This window comes from Schistocerca cancellata, chromosome 6 (assembly GCF_023864275.1).
Source record: "Schistocerca cancellata isolate TAMUIC-IGC-003103 chromosome 6, iqSchCanc2.1, whole genome shotgun sequence".
Lineage (NCBI taxonomy): Eukaryota > Metazoa > Arthropoda > Insecta > Orthoptera > Acrididae > Schistocerca > Schistocerca cancellata.
Window position 1 is genome coordinate 247,296,837 of NC_064631.1, and position 21,025 is coordinate 247,317,861.

Here is a 21,025-nt window from a genome sequence, read left to right on the forward strand (position 1 = left end):
ACAGTTGTGAACCATGTTGATGGCTGTTCTCGTTGGAATGGTGGTAGCTTGGGATGAAACCTTTCTTGTATGTATCCCCCATAAAAATTTTGATGTTTATGTGCTGGATCACATGGCCTGATGGAGGTGATACACAAAATTCCTTTAACCAGATGTGTTGCATATGGTAAACTGGAAAATAGTCTGTGGAACATTGTCTTGTTGTAGGGAATGTTGAGTAAACTCATCACCAAAATTACCAAGGAGATCAAAAGTCATTGCACATTGTTCATCCACAACTGGGTCATTGCTGGAGTGCCTAGCATGAAACAGAAGAATATCATTTGCACAGTTCATATACAATGTAGGTTGAGCCTTCTTTTTCTTCTTTTTGTGGGTTATCTATGGATGCCACCACTTTTCTGTCCCCAGTTTCCATCCTCTTCTGTGTTGACTTTCCTCAACATTCAGATTCCTGCTTCCATTGCCTTCTCTGCATCATTTTGCCAGCTGCATCATGGGTGACCCCTTTTCTTCCACTGGGATGGTATCTATCATAGTATCCTATTTGGTGTTCTGTCTCCATTCATCCTATTTTGTCCATATAGGTCAGTCCATGTGGTGAAGAAAATCGCATGAAGTACAGTGAAAGTCACTTTCTCATACCTGTTACTAACACAATCATGAGACAGCTCTTTTGTCATCTGATGATGATGATGATGATGTTTGGTTTGTGGGGCGCTCAACTGCGCGGTTATCAGCGCCCGTACAATTATCCAATCTTTGCTCAGTCCAATTTCGCCACTTTCCTGGATGATGATGAAATGATGAGGACAACACAAACACCCAGTCATCTCGAGGCAGGTGAAAATCCCTGACCCCGCCGGTTTGTCATCTGAAGACAATCAGGCAAAATATAGTGATTAAGTTGCATTAGCTATTGTTGTTCATTGAGATGTCAGTATTGTGGGATTTCCTGGGGAAAAAGCTTGCAGTGAAATGCAGAATGCAGATTTAGGCCTCTAGAATACAGTTGATTACAACACAAAGATACAATTCGAACACATGTACACTAGACAATTGTTCACAGTGAACTGAAAATACCAAAGATAAATTCCCCACAGGAGCTCAGCAACTGACAAAAGCTTCATTATCTTGCTTTTGATTGTGAGATAACCACATAAATTCCATTTTATTATTTGTTGTCTTCCAGAATAATATTTCCATCTTTCACAATCTTCACCATTTTCATGTCAAATATTGACACTCCCCCTTTTTCAGTAGTGGCATTTACTGAAAATACATTTCTTGACAATTCAGGGACATGTGACACATTTATCAACAACACCTCTTCTGATTCAGCTTCACCAACCAGTTTACAGTACATGAAGTTTCCATTTGTAGTCTTAATTTTTGTACCTTCACATTTGTAGTCTTTAATTTTTGTACCTTCACAGCTGTTCGCTCTTGACATAATTTTCCTTTCATGTGACATGTGCTCTTTACTACCATTATCAACAACAAATTTGATATCTATTTTATTAATTTTCTTTTTGTGCTTTTCTGTCACAAGTGCTTCTGGTGTTTTCATCTTCTCATGTTCCTTCTTACAGTAACATTTTTCAGCAGGATGATTTGTGTTTTTGCAGTACTAATTTGAGGCAGTCTCTTTATTGCCCAACACTCTCCCAGATAATATGTACCACAGGTACAGCACTGTATTTTGTTCTTATTGTCACTAAGTTTCATTTTACACTCACTTACTGTTGTGACTCGCCGATTATTCAAAGTGCCGCCGCGCAATTACGCACGTCCTCTAAGTGCGGTGCTGTCTGCCGGCCAGGCAGCAGCTGCGCCACCTAAGCGGCCAGCCGAGTAGCGGCCGCTAGACTGAGACTCAGTGTTGAATCGAATGCCGACTTGTACACAGGTCAACTTACTTAGTGACTTATATGTGTTGTTGTGTTGTCCGAAATATGTGTTAAATTTGAAGATATAAAACTTACATAGTGAACTAAACACTGATTTCTCATTGTTTTTATTCTGATCTTTCTTCCTGTAGGCAGTAGCTTTGAAAGCAATAACACACTGGTGTCCAAAATCAAAGCAAAAAACAACCAATCCTATGTCTATTTCATGATGTAATCATACAAACTGTCAATAGATATCTTTACAATCATGTTCTGCATGAAAGATGCTATTCTGGTCAATGGCAACCACATCAACAATGATGTCAGGGCACCTATCAAACGGGGTAGCATTTGCCGGATAGTCCCACATCCACAGTCACTGTGTACGGAGCCACAGATGGTGCAATATGGCACAGAGAAGGTGTCTACCAGACTCTCTGCAGTGGAGGACCACAGGAAGAATGGAAGCATGACAGTCACAACCTGATATGGCTTGGAGGCTTAAAGTGAATTGTTTTGTTATTTCTCAAATGTGGCAACAGTTTATAGAGACCAAAACTGTGCCCAAAAGACCAGAACACAGCAAACCCAATGTGAAAGCAGAAAAGAGGACTGTTATTTGGCTATAGGGGCATGATGGTACTGCCTTAGAACTTACACGGTGTACAGAAGGCTCCTGCAGAGTGTCCTTTACTGTCAAAGACATGGTGTATTGTACCTCAGATGCATCTTCACAGAAGGGAACATCTAGAGTGGAGTTATCAACATGTCTCATGGATGGTCGAACAGTGGGCCAATTTTATTTTCACAGATGAGTCCTAATTTGGTATGGAGAGTGATTCTCAATAGATTCACATCTGGAGGCAATGTGGAACATGATTTTGGAACCAAATGTTGTTGGAAGAGAACGATATCAAGGAAGATCCCTAATGCTGTGGGCAGGGATTATGTTGACAACATAAATGCCTCTTCATGAAGTCGTATGGGTGAATCGGCATAGTTAAGTTGCTGTCAGGTATCGTGATAAGATCTTGGGACCTCATGTATGGTTGTTGCGAGGTGATGTGGGCCCAGACTTCGTATTGGTGGACGATAATCCTTGACCTCATACAGCATGGGTGGTTGATGGTTTCTTGGAAACGGAAGGTATCAGATGCATTGCATGACCTCCTCGCTCTCCCATTTTGAATCCCACACATAATGTCTCTGATGTACTAGTGGGGACAGGTTGCATCATGAGCATCCACCAACCACTCTCCAAGATTCGCAAGCAGCTCTGCAGGATGAATGAACATTATTGCCTCAACATGCGGTTGATGACATCATTCAGGCCTGTACTGCTGCCAGAGGTAGTTACACCCCATACTGAGCACATTAACCATTGTTAGAATGTGTGTGAAAATCCGCTAAGTTGGAAAAAATGGAGAACATTTTTGTCTATCATTATGCATGTTGCAGTTGTTTATGATCTGTAGAGGGTCTATACAAGAGTGATGCACTTGAGGACAATATTATGGAAATGGAAGAGGGTGTAGATGAAGATGAAATGGGAGATACGATACTGTGTGAAGAGTTTGACAGAGCACTGAAAGACCTGAGTCGAAACAAGGCCCCCGGAGTAGACAACATTCCATTGGAACTACTGACGGCCTTGGGAGAGCCAGTCCTGACAAAACTCTACCACCTGGTGAGCAAGATGTATGAAACAGGTGAAATACCCTCAGACTTCAAGAAGAATATAATAATTACAATCCCAAAGAAAGCAGGTGTTGACAGATGTGAAAATTACCGAACAATCAGTTTAATAAGCCACAGCTGCAAAGTACTAACACGAATTCTTTACAGACAAATGGAAAAACTAGTAGAAGCTGACCTCGGCGAAGATCAGTTTGGATTCCGTAGAAATACTGGAACACGTGAGGCAATACTGACCTTACGACTTATCTTAGAAGAAAGATTAAGGAAAGGCAAACCTACGTTTCTAGCATTTGTAGACTTAGAGAAAGCTTTTGACAGTGTTGACTGGAATACTCTATTTCAAATTCTAAAGGTGGCAGGGGTAAAATACAGGGAGCGAAAGGCTATATACAATTTGTACAGAAACCAGATGGCAGTTATAAGAGTCGAGGGACATGAAAGGGAAGCAGTGGTTGGGAAGGGAGTAAGACAGGGTTGTAGCCTCTCCCCGATGTTATTCAATCTCTATATTGAGCAAGCAGTAAAGGAAACAAAAGAAAAATTCGGATTAGGTATTAAAATCCATGGAGAAGAAATAAAAACTTTGAGGTTCGCCGATGACATTGTAATTCTGTCAGAGACAGCAAAGGACTTGGAAGAGCAGTTGAACGGAATGGATGGTGTCTTGAAGGGAGGATATAAGATGAACATCAACAAAAGCAAAACGAGGATAATGGAATGTAGTCGAATTAAGTCAGGTGATGCTGAGGGTATTAGATTAGGAAATGAGACACTTAAAGTAGTAAAGGAGTTTTGCTATTTGGGGAGCAAAATAACTGATGATGGATGAAGTAGAGAGGATATAAAATGTAGACTGGCAATGGCAAGGAAAGCGTTTCTGAAGAAGAGAAATCTGTTAACATCAAGTATAGATTTAAGTGTCAGGAAGTCATTTCTGAAAGTATTTGTATGGAGTGTAGCCATGTATGGAAGTGAAGCATGGACGGTAAATAGTTTGGACAAGAAGAGAATAGAAGCTTTTGAAATGTGGTGCTACAGAAGAATGCTGAAGATTAGATGGGTAGATCACATAACTAATGAGGAAGTATTGAATAGGATTGGGGAGAAGAGAAGTTTGTGGCACAACTTGACCAGAAGAAGGGATCGGTTGGTAGGACATGTTCTGAGGCATCAAGGGATCACCAATTTAGTATTGGAGGGCAGCGTGGAGGGTAAAAATCATAGGGGGAGACCAAGAGATGAATACACTAAGCAGATTCAGAAGGATGTAGGTTGCAGTAGGTACTGGGAGATGAAGAAGCTTGCACAGGATAGAGTAGCATGGAGAGCTGCATCAAACCAGTCTCAGGACTGAAGACCACAACAACAACAACAACAACATTCTTTACATTGTTGTTGGTGTTTGTTTTGTGGCAAAACAAACACCACCTTTCAAAAGTTCTTTTTGTTGTTATAATTTTGGATGACAGTTTATCTCTTCTTTGTTTTTCTTCATTTTATCTTCTCCAGATTTGAGTCTTAGTTTCAGGTTTTCGTCTCCTTAATAGTAGAGTCCCATGCGCTACCAAAATGTTTGTATTCATAAGGCAACTCTGTTGTTATCCTTGTGATTAATGTTGTTTCATCAATATTCTGCACCAAGTGATTCAGTCTGAATGCTTGGGTTGCACTTTAGCAGTACTGAACATCACATCTAAATTTCTACCGTATTCATTGTTATAGAACTCTCCAAGTAATGGACTCTTGTGTTGGACTATTTCTTCTGGTATATCTTCATATCTTTGTAAGTGTATCACACATTTCATCAGATGTTTCACAGGTAAGGACATGGGGTTTAACACACACACGCACACTCTCTCTCTCTCTCTCTCTCTCTCTCTCTCTCTCTCTCTCTCTCTTTTCTTTTCTGGTAATGTATCTGCCAAGAGTTTTTGCCATGAACATCCCATTTGTTTCCTAGTCTCATAACGGAAAACAACTTGCAGCATCTTTTAATTTCAGCACACTGTTTAATGCTATATCTTATGCTTATGTGTCCATATTTCGAAACATGATGTGGAAGTCTCCTTACTGAAAAACGATAGTCTTTTACATTCACAGATTTTTCACTTTTCTTATTTCCTCACATTTCCAGCACTACTGACGCCTTAACTTGTCAAGATATCTTATTATAAAATCTTTTTGTCTTGTATTTTTGAGACATGACATAGAAGTGCATACCTACGAAAAATGACTGATTTTATTTTTTATTCTACATCTACATATATGTCAACATCTTCAAACATACTCAGTAAGTCACCATATGGTGCATGGTGGAGGGTACCTTATACCACTACTAATCATTTCCTTTTCTGTTCCACTCACAAATATAGTGAGAGGAAAACAACTGTCTATATGCTTCAATGTAATTTCTATTATCTTATCTTCATGGTCCCTAAGTGAAATATATGCTGGCAGCAGTAGAATAGTTCTGCAATCAGCTTCAAATGCCAATTCTCTAAATTTTCTTGGTAGTGTCCCTCAACAAGAACATAACCTTCCCTCCTAGTATTCCCATTTGAGTTCCCAAAGCACCTCTGGAATATTTGTGTTGATCGAACCAACCAATAACAAATCTAGCTGCCCACTTCTGAATTGCTTTGATATCTTCCTTTAATGCAACTTGGTGGGGTTCCCAAATCCTTGGGCAGTACTTGAGTGTTCTATACGTGGTCTCCTTCACAGATGAACTTTACTAAATTTCTCCCAATAAATCAAAGTTGAATATTTGCCTCTCCTACTGCTGTCCTTCTGTCTCATTCCATTTCATATAATATTGGAATGTTATTTCTAGATATTTAATCAACATGACTATGTCGGGCAGCCCACTACTAATACTGTATTTGAACATTACAGGATTGTTTTATCTACTCATCTGCATTAACTTCCATTTTTCTACATTTAGAACTAGCTGTCATTTATTATGTCAATCAGAAATGCTTGACCTTTCCATATGCCACAGCCTCATCAGCAAACAGCTGCAGACTGCTGCTCACCATGTCTATCAGATCATTTATATACACGGAGAATAACTGCAGTCCAATCACAGTTCCCTGGGAAATCTAGAAGTATGGAATCTGCCTGATGCCCTATGCCCATGGTGTGTAGAATGTCAAGAGAAAAGGAGAAGCTAAGTTTCATACATGTGATGGTTTCTAAAACCTTGCTGATTTGTGGACAGAATGTTTTCTGTCTCAAGGAAATTTATTATATTCGAATAGGGGATATATTCAATAATTCTGCAGCAAACCATTGTTAAGTATAGTGGTCCATAATTTTGCAGGTTCATTGTCTTACCTTTCTTATGTACAGAAATGATGGGCACTTTTTTCCAGTCGCTTGAGATTTCATGCTGGGCTAGACATTCATAATTAATGCAAGCTACGTAAGAGGCTGATGCCATAAAGTACTCTTTATAAAACCAAATTGGAGTTCCAATCAGACCTGGTGACTTATTTGTTTTCAACTCTTCCTGTTGCTTCTCTATACCAGGGATGCCTATTACTCCATATGGAAATCTGTGCTATTGTCAAATGTGAACTGTCTATATGTTCCTCCTGCATGAATGAATTCTGAAACACAAAATTTAGAACTTCAGATTTCCTTTAGCTATCTTCTGTCATGGCTTCTCAGCAAGATTATTTGCTAAGGTATGATAGTGTCAGATGTGTGCTTCATGTATCAATCTTCTTACAGATGCACAAATCTCCACTAACTTTTGCCTTTCATCATTTGTGTTCTCTTTTGAACCAAGAGTGCAACAGTCATTGCTTCCTCAGCATTTTCAAAATTTTGTTATTAAACCATGGTGGGTCTTTTCTGTCATTAAAGCACTTACTCAGCTCATACTTCTTCAGAGGGTGATTTGAGTCTGTTTAAACTTTGACCAGAATTCCCCTAAATTCATCATACTAGAACTAAATTATTTCTATTCACTGTCTGAGTGAAATGCCAACAACTGATTATCTGTTCTTTGTAGCGGAAGTACTCTCCTGCCCTTCTTGATTTATTTAACTACTGTAGTAACCATTGTTGCTATGATGACATCCTGATCACTAATCCCTGTCTCTTTATTGACACCACTGATAAAGTCTGTCCTGTTTGTAGCTGCAATGTCTAAAATATTTCCACTGTGTGTGGGCTCTTGATCTAAATGCTCAAGACAGTTTTCAGAAAATGTATTCAGTAGCACTCATGGATCTAATGAAGCTTTTGTTGAGAACCTCCACTTGAAGCAAAAGGAACTGATGGACTTTGGGAACAATGCTGCAAATTGTGAGCTTAGCTTTGCACCCTGCATGGAAGGCCAGTAGTTTTCATCACTTCCACCAGTTACCCATATGAAATGTTAATGACCTCAGATCCAAAGTGACAGGTGTCTTTGGTGCCAATGTGAGCCACAACTTGGAGATGACTGCACCCTGCATGCTGGATAGCCACAGAAAAGGCTTCCTCCATATCTCAGATTGGGCCATCTCAGTAGACAGACTGACCTCACATCAACTTTCTTTCTAGTCCTGAATGCTATTTGCCTAAGGGGCTGTATAATAGCCCTTACACTGAAGCTTCCCCCCCCCCCCCCCCCTCCCATGTGTCTACTAGGACCCTGCTGAAGTAGTGGCTGGCCATCAGTCCATTCACAGGGTGAATGGGCAAGGCTAGATGAACAAGTTCCACATTGACCCACCGCCTTGAGTGACCCAAATGTTTTACCACCTGCCACTCAGTCAGTGGTGAGGGCAGATCCATCGTGACAAGTAAACTTGAAAGTACCTCGACAGCAGAGACCGTGGACTAAACAAGCAAAACCTGAGGTGTCCCATGCAATATGCCAAACTCTCCACCACTAGTACACTCCGAGACAGCAGCCTGAAAACGCTGACCTTAGCCAAAAGCACCTTCAGCTGTTTGTGAATTGCAGCCAGCTTCATTTTACATCCACACACAGCGTGCACACATGCTATCCATCTCATCACAACTAACTTAAGAAGTAAACTGTAACAGTACACAGAGAAACTAAATATGCAACTTGCTACAATCCTGACATGTCACAAATGCAGACTGCCACCTTACTGAGCTGTGTTGCTGGCTACTCAAAAGAAATGACAACTGCACTACAGACTGCCTGAATTTATACTTTACAGTTATATAAACGTGAGATTACACCTCTTAAACAGAATAACATGCACAGAATTTAAGACTTAAACTGTAAAGAAAACACATAAAAAGTTAAATACTCAACTTGCTACTCCATGGTTAGTAACAAGTCACATTGCCAGCTTATTAGAGAAACAATACACTGATACCATCTCTGGCCTTACATTAACAGGCATGTATCATTTTTGTTTACTACAGTCAAACAGTGGAAAATCCAGGATGGACTGTAACAATATTATGAAAAGGAAAGTTGCCACTCACCATATAGCAGAGATGCTGAGTCACAGATAGGCACAACAAAAAGACTGTTCCAAATAAAGCTTTCGGCCTATACACTTGATGACTATGGTTGCCTTGGACTGCAGTCACATGTGTGTGAGTTGCATTTGTGTGTGTGTGTGTGTGTGTGTGTGTGTGTGTGTGTGTGTGTGTGTGTGTGTGTGTGTGTGTATCATCCATTTTTGATGAAGGCCTTATGAGCTGAAAGCTTTCTTTGGTTGAGTCTTCTTGTTGTGCCTATCTGCGATTCAGCATCTCCATTTTACTTTTGTTTATTACAGTCTTTTTAAATCTCAACAGTGAAACATGAACTATTAAATACACATTGTAAACAAATAAAGCTAATTACCTTGAAGCACTATGACACAGAGAACCCATAATATTTAACTGAATTGATTAACAACATACAAGGTGCTTAAATAATTAGTGTAGGCTACACATCTTGGCACTGGTGGAAGGGATGGTGATACCTCTTTAATAATCAGGTTTTTACTGAGAATAATTAAATGTCAGGCACTAGTCAAAGATAAGGTTCATACATTTGTCAGTTACATGTAATAATCAGTTTAGTAAAATGATTTAAGAAAATATAGTGCAGCGGTGTATTTCTGAACATGAAAGAGTGCGAATTAATTACATAAAAAGCAAGCTTACCTATTGTGTAGAAAACATTTGCACAGAGATTGTTATAACTGTAATGTCTGCTGTGTTGTGATCTGAGTCATTGCTGATATGTCAGTCAGCGAAATAGCTGCAACAACAATTTTAGACTGGTTACATGTGTAACAAATGTAATAAAGTTCTTATTTTTAACAATTCTGAAGAATGCCACATAACCTAAACATCACAAAGAAACATAAAATGACAATCTGTGTAAGCAATAAGGTAATAACTGATCATTGCAGTCTCTGTCCGTCTCCTTAGCTAAGTGGTCAGTGTGTGTGACTGCAATGCAATGGGCCAGTTTTGATTCCCGGGTGAGTCAGAGATTTTCTTCACTCAGGAACTGGATGTTGGGTTGTCCTCATCATCATGTCATCATCATCAACATGCAAGTCACTCAATGTTATGTCAACTGAAAAGACTTGCAACTTGGCAGCCAAACCTGTGGCCATCAGTGCCATGCAATCATTTCATTTTGCTGTAGTCTCTGAGAGATATTTGTCTAAATAGACTTGTGACTGAACTGATGAGTTTTCAGAGTGCAGATTATTATCCAGAGAGAAGAATAATAGCCAATTACCATGAGATGTGTCTTAAGGAAATGTGACGTAACAATAGTTGTTTTGTAATTTGCATTTATGACCTGGTAATAATATCTTTGTTATCCAAGCTCTTTATTAGTATAGATATCCTTGACAATATGTTAGACTAAAGTAGTATTTTATAAATTACTTTCAATTTGACATTCTGAAGATTTCAGTCTAGCCTTGAAGAAATTGTTATCATAACTACAGAATAATTTTAAACTGTAATTTATGGATAAAAACTAGGCTTGAAATTGTAGAGCTTGAGTTTTGGTGACTCACAAATCAAACTGGTAATGGGTTTATACATATCTGGGAATAAAAATGCAACCTGTTATGAATCAGAATGTAAATGTAAGCTGTATTTTAGGTAATTCAAATGATGGGCTTTTGTTCATTTCTGGTGTATTATGAAATTGCAGCTTCTTTGTGAAAGAGAAATTTCAAATGAATTATTCACTGAATATATCCTGCAGTATTGCTTGGAGTGGATCTATATTAAATAAACTAAAAGTGAACACTAAGAGAATCTCAGACAGAACAACACAAATTGATACTTTTGTTCAAATAATTTATTTCTGAATTACATTAAAAGAAAGATGTTAGTTACATCCTGAAACTTTCTGATCAGAATGATATAATCATATTTCTGCAATGAATTTAATAGAATACAGAGATATAACGTATGGCTCATGTATGGACTCCAAGATTTTGTTAAAATATTGGATGCACAAAAATATATTGTCTTCTATGTAGGTTCGATGCATGACTCAAATAAGGAGAATGTGCTACAGTAAAAGATTTCCTCTGTCAGTCATTCACATTGTTAACTACATGTGTGGTAGCAGAAACACAGTTTCATTCCACCAGTGTCTAAAAACATAACTATTGAGCTTATTTTACAGGAAAAGAACTTTGCATGTAGCCTGTATTATCAGCTAACCAATTAAGGATAAAAATATCAGCGTATGTTATGATTGTGACATCTTCTACAGGGAGAACGTGGAGATCCAGGACCAAAAGGCGATGCTGGATTGCCTTGTGAACAGCAGCCTGATTACCTGACTGGTATTCTGTTGGTGAGGCATAGTCAGACAACCCAGATTCCACAATGTGAGCCTGGACATGTCAAGCTGTGGGATGGTTACAGTCTTCTGTATATTGAAGGAAATGAAAAAGCACACCACCAAGATCTTGGTAAATATTTATCACTAGTTTAATAACACTAATATTTAGTTAACTCATGCACTTTTTTGTGTCTTTGACTAGCTTGAAATGTTTTTAACACAATTTGCCTTTACATCTGTTTTTATATCCATTGTAAATCTTTATGAAGAGCATGGCAGAGAGTACTTCCCACTGGATCCCTTTGTCGTGATTTCTTCTTGTTCCATTCACTTATGAAGTGTGGGAAGAATGACTGCATAAATTCCTCTGTCCATACTGTAGTTAGTGTAGTCTTGACTTTGTGAGTCCCATAAGAGTGCTATGTATTGTGCTGTTGCATATTCCTAGATTCCTCACACTAGCATCTCAAAATCCTTGTAAGTATTCTTCAGCATGTCTGTGACACTCTTCCATGCATCAAAGAATCTTCTGACTATTCACAGTGCCCTCCTTTGTATGTGTTCAATATCCTCTGTCAATCCGGTTTGGTTTGGATCCCAAACACTTGAGCAATATTCTAGGATATGTTGCATGGGAGTTTTATAAACACTCTCCTTTGTAGATTGATTGAATTTTCCCACTGTACTACCACTGAATCAAAGTCTGTCACCAGTTTTAACTGTGACTGAACCTATGTGACTATTCCACTTAATACCCCTATACATTGTTACACCCAAGTACTTGTATGGGCTGATTGTTTCTAATAGTGTCTCATTGATACTGTAGTCAAAGAATACTATGTTTCTGCCTTTAGTGAAGTGCACAGTTTTAAATTTCTGAACTTTTAAGGCAAGTTGTCAGCCTTTGTACTACTTTGTAAGCTTACTAATATTTGACTGTATGTTTGTGCACCTTCATCACTGATAACTGTATCATGTTCGAAAAGTCCGAGGTTGGTATTAATATTGTCTGCCTGGTCATTAATATACAACAAGAATAGTAATGGTCCCAACACACATGCCTTGGACACACCTAAGATTACAGTAGGCAGTTAAGAGAAATGGCTGTAAGGGTTGAGTTGGGGAACAGGGAGGCAGTTCTTCCCCCAGTCCTCTTCTACCACATGGCTATTGAGAATATTGCTTTACCAGGCAACTTCATTGTCACCCTTGTTGCATTTCATTGTTTTCTGTTTATGGTCTACCAGTGTCTTTTATTTTTTAAATAGAGCACCAGTGAGAAAAAGGAAAATTCTAATGAAATGTGCATTCAGACATCACATCCACACTGAAAGCAATTTATGGTCAAGAAGATACTATTCTTGCTGTTGTTTCTAATGAATAAAATGAAAAATATGTACAGATGAAAAAAAAAATTCAGTAGTTGCATAGACAGTACCAGAGTTAATAATTACTCAAACAGCATGTGTAGTGCATATACATGCAAATGGACAATTTTAACAACATTATTTTGGAAGTATCATTGCATTGAAGAAATGAGATAATTTAAAATACGTACATTGCTTGAACCTCTTCCAATCAGATACAGTTACAATGTTGATGTAATTGCAATCATGAAAACTTTTTTAGACCAGCACTTACTATCATGTCTAGAGCATATAACAATGCCGACAGCGAGTCACCGCCACATTCCTGTCATGTGCATTCATCTCAGCTGAGGACAGCTGTTGATGACTTTCATTTTAAGGTAACATGCTGAGTCCACCGTACCTTAAAATCCTCAATCCAGTCCCCCTGTATGATTAGACTTAAGTGCTGGTGTCACACTCAGTAAAATGCTTGTCAAAAGTCAAGAAAATTGCACACATTTTATAACCGTGATCCATTGGCTTTTGGGATGTCATGTGATAAAAGTATGAGTTGAACTCTCTTTTCTTCAGTGGCTTTGGCTGTATGGAAGCTGATTCTCAAAAATATTTCAGCAGCCAAATAAATGCTTATGCATCTGAGAACTGCCCTACCAATCTTGCTTTCAAGTAACTATCGTGTGCTGTTGTGATTCTGTAGATTTTCCCAGTGTATTACATGTTTATGCTCTTCATGGGTATGCTGCCAGATATGATCGTCTTCACTACACAATATTTTGGCGATCCATCTGGCCGCCATCTTCAGGTGCAATTGCTGAGTACACAATCATGCTGGAACTGAATTAACATCAGAAATGGCGGCTTCTTTATACCCTGGATCCAGACCACTGCACTTGCACGAGAAGTGGAAGAGTTGCCCCCTGTGAAGTAAAGAATTGCAGTGCCACTGTCAGTAGAAACTGGCGAAAGTGTTAAATCGCAAATTAAAATGCAGCAGGTCAAAAACCAGACCGTTGTTGTTTTATATCAGATAAAATCGGGTTCCGTATCTTGCTTAAAGAAAAACCTTTATCTCTATTAATAATGTCATCAGATAATTGAATTTTGATGGATTCCTTGAGCACACTATCCCGATAATGAGAAGCCAGAGCAATAATTTGCATCTCTTTAAACGACATGTTGTGCCCTTCTCTGAGACAATGTTTGGCGATGGAAGATTTTTCAGGCTGGAGCAAACGTATGTGACACTGATGTTCCACACATTGGTCATGAACAGTGCGAACAGTCTGCCAATATAGGCCTTTCCACAATGACAAAGAATTTTATAAACTCCAGGCTTTCTCAATCCCAATCATCTTTAACAGATCCAAAATTACCTGTTTATTGGATGACTCTGCTTACCATAAACTTCAGGGCGATCCTACACACTGGATAAAGCGGAAGACCATTTCACTTATTAAGAAGAGCTGCCTGCCAAAGGACGCCATCAAAAACCTTCATCCAGGATCGGCAGTACTGCCCAGGTTGTATGGTTTACCAAAGGTGCATAAAACTGGAACTCCTATTCGTCCTATCATTAGTAATTTGGGCACTCCTACTTATAATTTAGCTAAATATCTTGCTTCTATCCTCAGGCCTTACATTGGGAAATGTGTACATCATTTAGCCATCTCAGCTGATTTCATTCAATGGTTGACGCCTTTATGCATTGGAACATCTAACCTTTTAATTAGTTTTGATGTGGTTTGTCTTTTCATCCAGGTACCTTCAGAAGAGTCCTTGTTAATTCGTCAACTTTTGGATGATAAAACTACTGATCTGTGTCACCATGTGTTATCATCAACATATTTTTTATTTAATGACATATTTTTTGAACAAGCTGATGGTGTGGTTATGGGGAGTCCTCTTTCCCCTATTGTCACCAATCTTTTTATGGAAGATTTTGAAGATATCACACTCAGGACTTCTTCTCTTCAACCTACATGTTTTTCTCCAAAAAATGGATAATATTTTCATTGTTTGGCCACATGGAATGGAAGCTCTTAATTGGTTTGTAGATCATTTTAACTGTCTTCATCCACACATCAAATTTTCAATGGAAACTGAAAAAGATGGCAAATTACCTTTTTTGAGTGTTCTAGTACACAAAAAAGAAAATGGTACATTGGGTCATGGTGTATACTATAAACCCACACATACGGACCGCTATCTTCGTTCTGCTAGTTGTCATCCACCTCAGCACATGGGAGTTCTACGTACATTGGTCAAGAGAGCTTATGCCATTTCTGATTCCAAAAATTTGACACAGGAAGTGGATCATCTTAAGGCTGTCTTCAAGCTCAATGGATACATCAATCATCAAATTAATCACACTTTTCAGTTTGGACCATCAGGTGAACCATGGACACTAGTAAATCAGTTGCTTTTCTACCCTTTGCTGGAAGTATTTCTTCAAAAATTTCTAGAATTCTCAGTTAATATGATATCAAAAGTGTTCTTTTGCCTTTGGCCAAGACTAGAGCCCTGTTTGAATCTGTTAAAGATGATATGGATTGAGAAAGCCTGGAGTTTATAAAATTCCTTGTCATTGTGGAAATGCCTATATTGGCAGACTATTCACACTGTTCATGACCAATGTGTGGACCATCATCATCACATATGTTTGCTCCAACCTGAAAACTCTGCTGTCATCAAACATTGTCTCAGTGAAGGACATAACATGTCATTTAAAGAGACACAAATTATTGCTCTGGCTTCTTGTTACTCAGATTGTGTACTACATCTTAATTTGCGATTTATCACTTTCGCCAGTTTCTACTGCCAGTGGCGCTGCATTTCTTCGCTTCGCAGGGGGCAGCTCTTCCACTTCTCATGCAGGCACAAAGGCATGGACCCAGGGTATAAAGGAGCCACTGTTTCTGATGTTCATTCAGTTCTGGCATGATTGTGTACTCAGCAATCGCACCTGAAGATGGCGGCCAGATGGATCACCGAAATATCATGTAGTGAAGACAATCATATCCAGCAGCATACCCTTGAAGAGAATAAGCATCTTGCGCTGTTGTTTCCCATCCTACACTAAACAGAAAACGTGCCTTCAAAATAAGGAAAACATTCTAATGTACAATACCAAGTGAATTTTCAGGTTTTCATGGTGTATGAATTATATTTTGTGCATGCAGCCATGCAAAATCCATCTCTTCTGAAATTTTCTTGGCTGCTTGCCTTAAATTTAATGGATTTCACAAAACCATCATGGACAAAAATCCATAAATCAACTTATTTGTGAATCATTTGTATTCCCTAAATCGCAGTTTGAAATGAGATTAGCATTGCCACAAATATTTTCAGATTCCTAAAAATTTCATTTAATGTAACTTTTTTCCTTCAAAAGGTTTTGCTGGATCCTGTGTGAAGAAATTCAGCACAATGCCATTTTTGTTCTGTGATTTTAATGATGTGTGTAACTATGCCAGTCGCAATGATAAGTCTTACTGGCTATCTACAAATGAGGCCATACCAATGATGCCTGTAGAAGAGAGTGCTATTCGGCAGTTCATTTCAAGGTCAGTAAGAATTTGGGACTTCTATGTAAGTTACTCCTATCCACAATAGAAATAGCAAATAAGAATTTCACAGATATTTTTATAAGGTAGTAAACACTTAAAACATCTATTATTTTGTTTTTATTGCTGTTTATTATCATTTCTTATCCATACAGGTGTGTTGTCTGTGAAGCTCCAGCAAATATAATAGCTGTCCACAGTCAATCTGACACAGTACCAGAATGTCCATTTGGTTGGTCTGGACTCTGGATAGGATACAGTTTTGTCATGGTAAGTGTTGTCAGCAGTTTTTAACTTATTATAATCAGAAAATGATGTGTAGCTTGTTAAATATCAAGTGACTGGGCAGAGAACCAAATAAAATACAAAAAAAATAAAATGTGAATCATAGTAGACAGAGGAAAGGTAGAAAAACCCAAAGAGAGACAGAGAAAATTTCCTGGCCAGATATATTCTGTTCTAGAGATTTGTCTTTAAGAGCACAATTGTACCGTCAGTCAATATATTGTTTTCCCAGTAACAGTACATTCTGAATTCATCTGTAAAAGTAATACTCTTATTTAAGGGTTTACTCAACAGAAATGGACACTGTACCTCACAAGCACCTTTTATTTGCTTAAAACATGTTGCTGGTTATAAAAGTTAGAAATATTGCTGTCATTATAAATGAAGGGAATAAATTTGTTAACTTGTTATGAATTTAAAGAAGGTAGGTTAACACAGTCCAATATACTTTATTAGGTAGTGGAGTGGTTGATGAGCATATGGATTTTTATGCTAACACAGAAGCCAGATACATTACAAAAATAGAAAATTCATGATGGAAAAACAAACAGAAATGAGGATAGGCAGATGACTGATTGGTGGTACAGCTTGGATAATCGTGCAAGATTTTGATGTCTTTTAGTCTACGCAGATATCCTCTACTGTGGGAGGAGGTAGGTTAGTGGAGTGGGTGGGGGGAGGGGTATTTTGTGAGACAAGAGAGGAGGTGCCAAAACAAATATAACCTTTAGTAATATCCTCAAAACTTAGAAGAATAAAGAATGGAGACAAAATAAAAGTGCTTTACTAGACAAATGGCATTATGATACAGTAAGAACAGATATATCTCAGCCACACTGTATTGTAATATTGAGTTCAAGAACTGACAACAATTACAGAAAAACTGAAAAGATTATTTGTTAAACATTCACTTCCAGCAATGGAGCATGAATCTTTGACAATGGTAGCCACACATGATGGCAAAATGCCATAAAAACACTTAACAATCATCGGCCAAAACTGTCAAGATGTCCACTATCGTACAAGAGGAGGCTGCAAAAGTCTGACAGTTTTATTCTTTGATGCTATCACAAATGGTTTGTGACAATATTTTGTTGTTTTCCAGTGAGGTCAAATACATTGCTGTGGAATACCTGGATGGGTACAGTAAATAATGAAACATTACTATGAGATATTTTGTTCAATAAGTGACTGGACTAAAGATTTCTTGACAGTTGAACTCAAATGTATTATTTTGGGTGAGAGCTGTTCATCAGACAAAGATACAATATCAGATGTCTAAAGAGTCATATACTGTGCTAATTTTTGTTCACAGTTATAGTATTGGCCTGACAGAATATGCAAGTTATAATTATGAACTCTTTTTGGATGTTTTGTGTTCTGAGAAAGCACTGATAAGACTGAGGTTTGGTAAGTATATTGTCAGCTGCCCTTGAATACAAAAAAACTAAAAATTAATCTGCACTTGATTATTGCTAATTGAAAGACATTGAAACCCACTTGGAGTATTAGAAGGTATGAAGCACAATAATGATGTTAATTTTAGCATGAGAGTACTCATAGTAGAAGACTTGTTCAGTGAATACAGTGGATTCATCTTTAAAAAAATTACAAGTATTTCTCTCAGCCCATTTCCTCTCAACATTCAACATTCAACATTTCCAGCCAAGGTAATAGTGCTCGTAATGGGCTTGCTCAGTTCATATGTTTATGTTTGAAAGGTACTGAATCTACCAGAAAGAGATCATTTAACAAAAAGCTATACTTTGATTCATAATAAGGAGATGTCATTTAAGAACACATTTTCAGTGTAGGTTGTGTGAAAATATGAGGAAACTCGTGGATAAATTACAGCATGTGGGTATATAATGAGGTTACAAATCATCCTTGTCATAATATTATGTATTTACTGTGGTTTAGCTGTAATATAAGTTTTTAATAAGGTAAGCAGACATTTAGGAGTGGTATGTTTACACAGGCATAATCAACAAAGTTTAGGAGATTGCTTGAACATCCTGAGGTATTTAATGGAAAGACATGTGAGGTAATATGTAGTAAAAGTTTCCTTGCATGAGGGAAGAAATAACTTCGACATTTTTGGGGGATACTCCTTGCCTTTTACATCACAAAGGGGTGAGCTTCAAGTGTATGTGACATGAAATTTGCATGAGAAGTATGCAATATCTGAAGATGGTGTGTTATGAAGAAAGAGCACCCGACATGAAAACTTTGGTAACTATATCATGCTTGAAAGAATTGAACTGAAGCTTTACCACAGAATTTCATGGAATCCATGATTTTTAGTTGTACCAGTTTGTTAGTAATAGTCTGACAGATTATTGCAGTCTAATAAAAGACATTTATAGGATTTTCTATGATCTGCTTACTTTTTGTTAAAGCAGTAGGAATTTATTTATTTAAATCTTACTCAAGGATACCATAACAATAACCATGGTACTAATCTGAAACCACATTGACAGCACACTGCAGCTGGGGCTGAAGGCGGTGGACAATCGTTAGCAAGTCCAGGTTCATGCTTGGAAGATTTCCGTGCAACACCCTTCATTGAATGTAATGGAGCTAGGGGCACCTGCCACTACTTTGCCAACAAATTCAGCTTCTGGTTGGCGACAATTGAAGATGCCAACCAGTTCCGCGTGCCCCAGAGCCAAACTCTCAAGGCAGGCACCTTGAGGACAAGAGTGAGTCGGTGCCAGGTCTGCATCAAGAATACGTAGAGCAGCATGTGTAAACAGTTTGCACTCATTGTGTTGTTCTCACTTCTCTGTTTCCATGGCTCCTTCAAGGGGTTTCATGGGATATCATGTGTTCATCTACAGAAAAGAATTCTGCTGAAAGTTGTGATGTGTTCCTTAATGTAGTGATGTGTTATACTTCCATACTGCTATCAAAGTAAAGCCTTTCCTTGGAATATGTCCACTACATAGGCTGTTAAGAGGTGTAACAAACTGTATTAAATACATAGTGAAGCATTTAAGGAAAGAACTTTTCTGTGCTTCTTGTAAGATGTCTCTCACTGCATCGTGTTTATATGTGTTGGTGGAAAAAAATTATTGGTGCTATATCACTTTACTGTAGTATATATGTCCTTTCCTCCCATCTCACTCCCATCACCTTCCTCAAGAAAAGAGGACTGGCACTTCAGACTCAATGTAATTTAACTCATAATGAAATGTGTTATTAAGTTATATATTTATGTTAGTTGAAGTTTCTTGTGTTGTAAATTAAAACCTTTTTCCTAAACAGAATTAAATTTGCAAAAGCTGAATGTTATACTAAACTGCCATAGTATCATATATTATTCAAATTTGCTGAGGTAAAGATGCATCAGGTTCTGCCTTGATACTGTGTCAATAAAAGATGCTCTAGTCAACTCATCTGTTATTGTCAATGAAAGTTGAACAAATGATGCATTTATTGTTTGTTATGATGTTGATGGTGTAATTTAAATAATTCTTCAAATGATCTGCCTTCTTTTCTTTCTTTTTTTCAATGGAATATCTTACTGCCAATAATTATTTTTTCATTCTCAGAAATTCTGTAACAGTGTTCTGTATTTCATGTGCAAGTGTCAGTGGAAAAGTCATACAAAAGTTTTTGTTCATTTGCATTTCAGTTTTTCTTAACCCATATATAAACATTTGTTTTAAGTTTACATACTTCTCTTGATGGATCATCACTGTAACCAACCACTGATAAGTGTTTAAATGTATTATACTGACAATCAGTGTATATTTGTAACTTTATTTTTACAGCTCTTTTGCATTAAAATTATAAATGCTTTCACAACCATGTGTAAGTAATGTGGTGTAATATTACTAGTATTAGAAGCGGATGATGTAAGATGTAATAACTGCCAAGAATGTTTTATTGAGAAATAATTTTAAACATTTACACTCCTTTTTTTATTTCCAAAGAGTGAAATTGGGTGTTATGTGATGTGAAGATCAGTAAGTTTCTGTATGTGTGTAAATGATAGAATAATGTTTAAGACTCCTTACTTTGTAATGTATATTGTCTGAAAACACTGCCAATTTGTAACATAAATTAAAAACAATGTTTTAAAATACTTGAGAGTTATTATTTGACACCAGAGAACAGAACGATTTTGTATTACATAATACAAAAGACAAATATAGTTACACTTGAAAAGGATACTAGCAAAGTAAAATACTGCAGCTTGGATAAATCTGTGGATCTGAACGAACACCGTTGGAGTATCTCTCACCAAAACATATTAAGACAAGAAATAAAATGGACAAACTTCTAATCCCAAATAAGAAAAGTGATAGGGTAAATGCAATATCAGCAGTTATTTATATTTATGTGAACATCTGTTGAAAATAACTGAAATTGAAGAGATACCTCTAATGGACATGATTTAATGCTGTGTTACAATAGAACTAGGAA

The 21,025-nt window shown here is 37.6% G+C and overlaps 1 protein-coding gene across 1 annotated transcript in view; it reads left to right on the plus strand.

Moving 5' to 3' along the window:
• Positions 1-20,684, plus strand: part of LOC126191422 (collagen alpha-2(IV) chain) — a 254,223-nt gene extending 233,539 nt beyond the window's left edge. Inside the window, exons 28-31 of the mRNA XM_049932293.1 lie at positions 11,305-11,506; positions 16,138-16,309; positions 16,465-16,579; positions 19,075-20,684. Of these exons, the coding sequence (XP_049788250.1) occupies positions 11,305-11,506; positions 16,138-16,309; positions 16,465-16,579; positions 19,075-19,332 (747 nt within the window). The 3' untranslated portion in view covers positions 19,333-20,684. The remainder of the gene's footprint in view (positions 1-11,304; positions 11,507-16,137; positions 16,310-16,464; positions 16,580-19,074) is intronic.
• Positions 20,685-21,025: the final 341 nt, after the last annotated feature.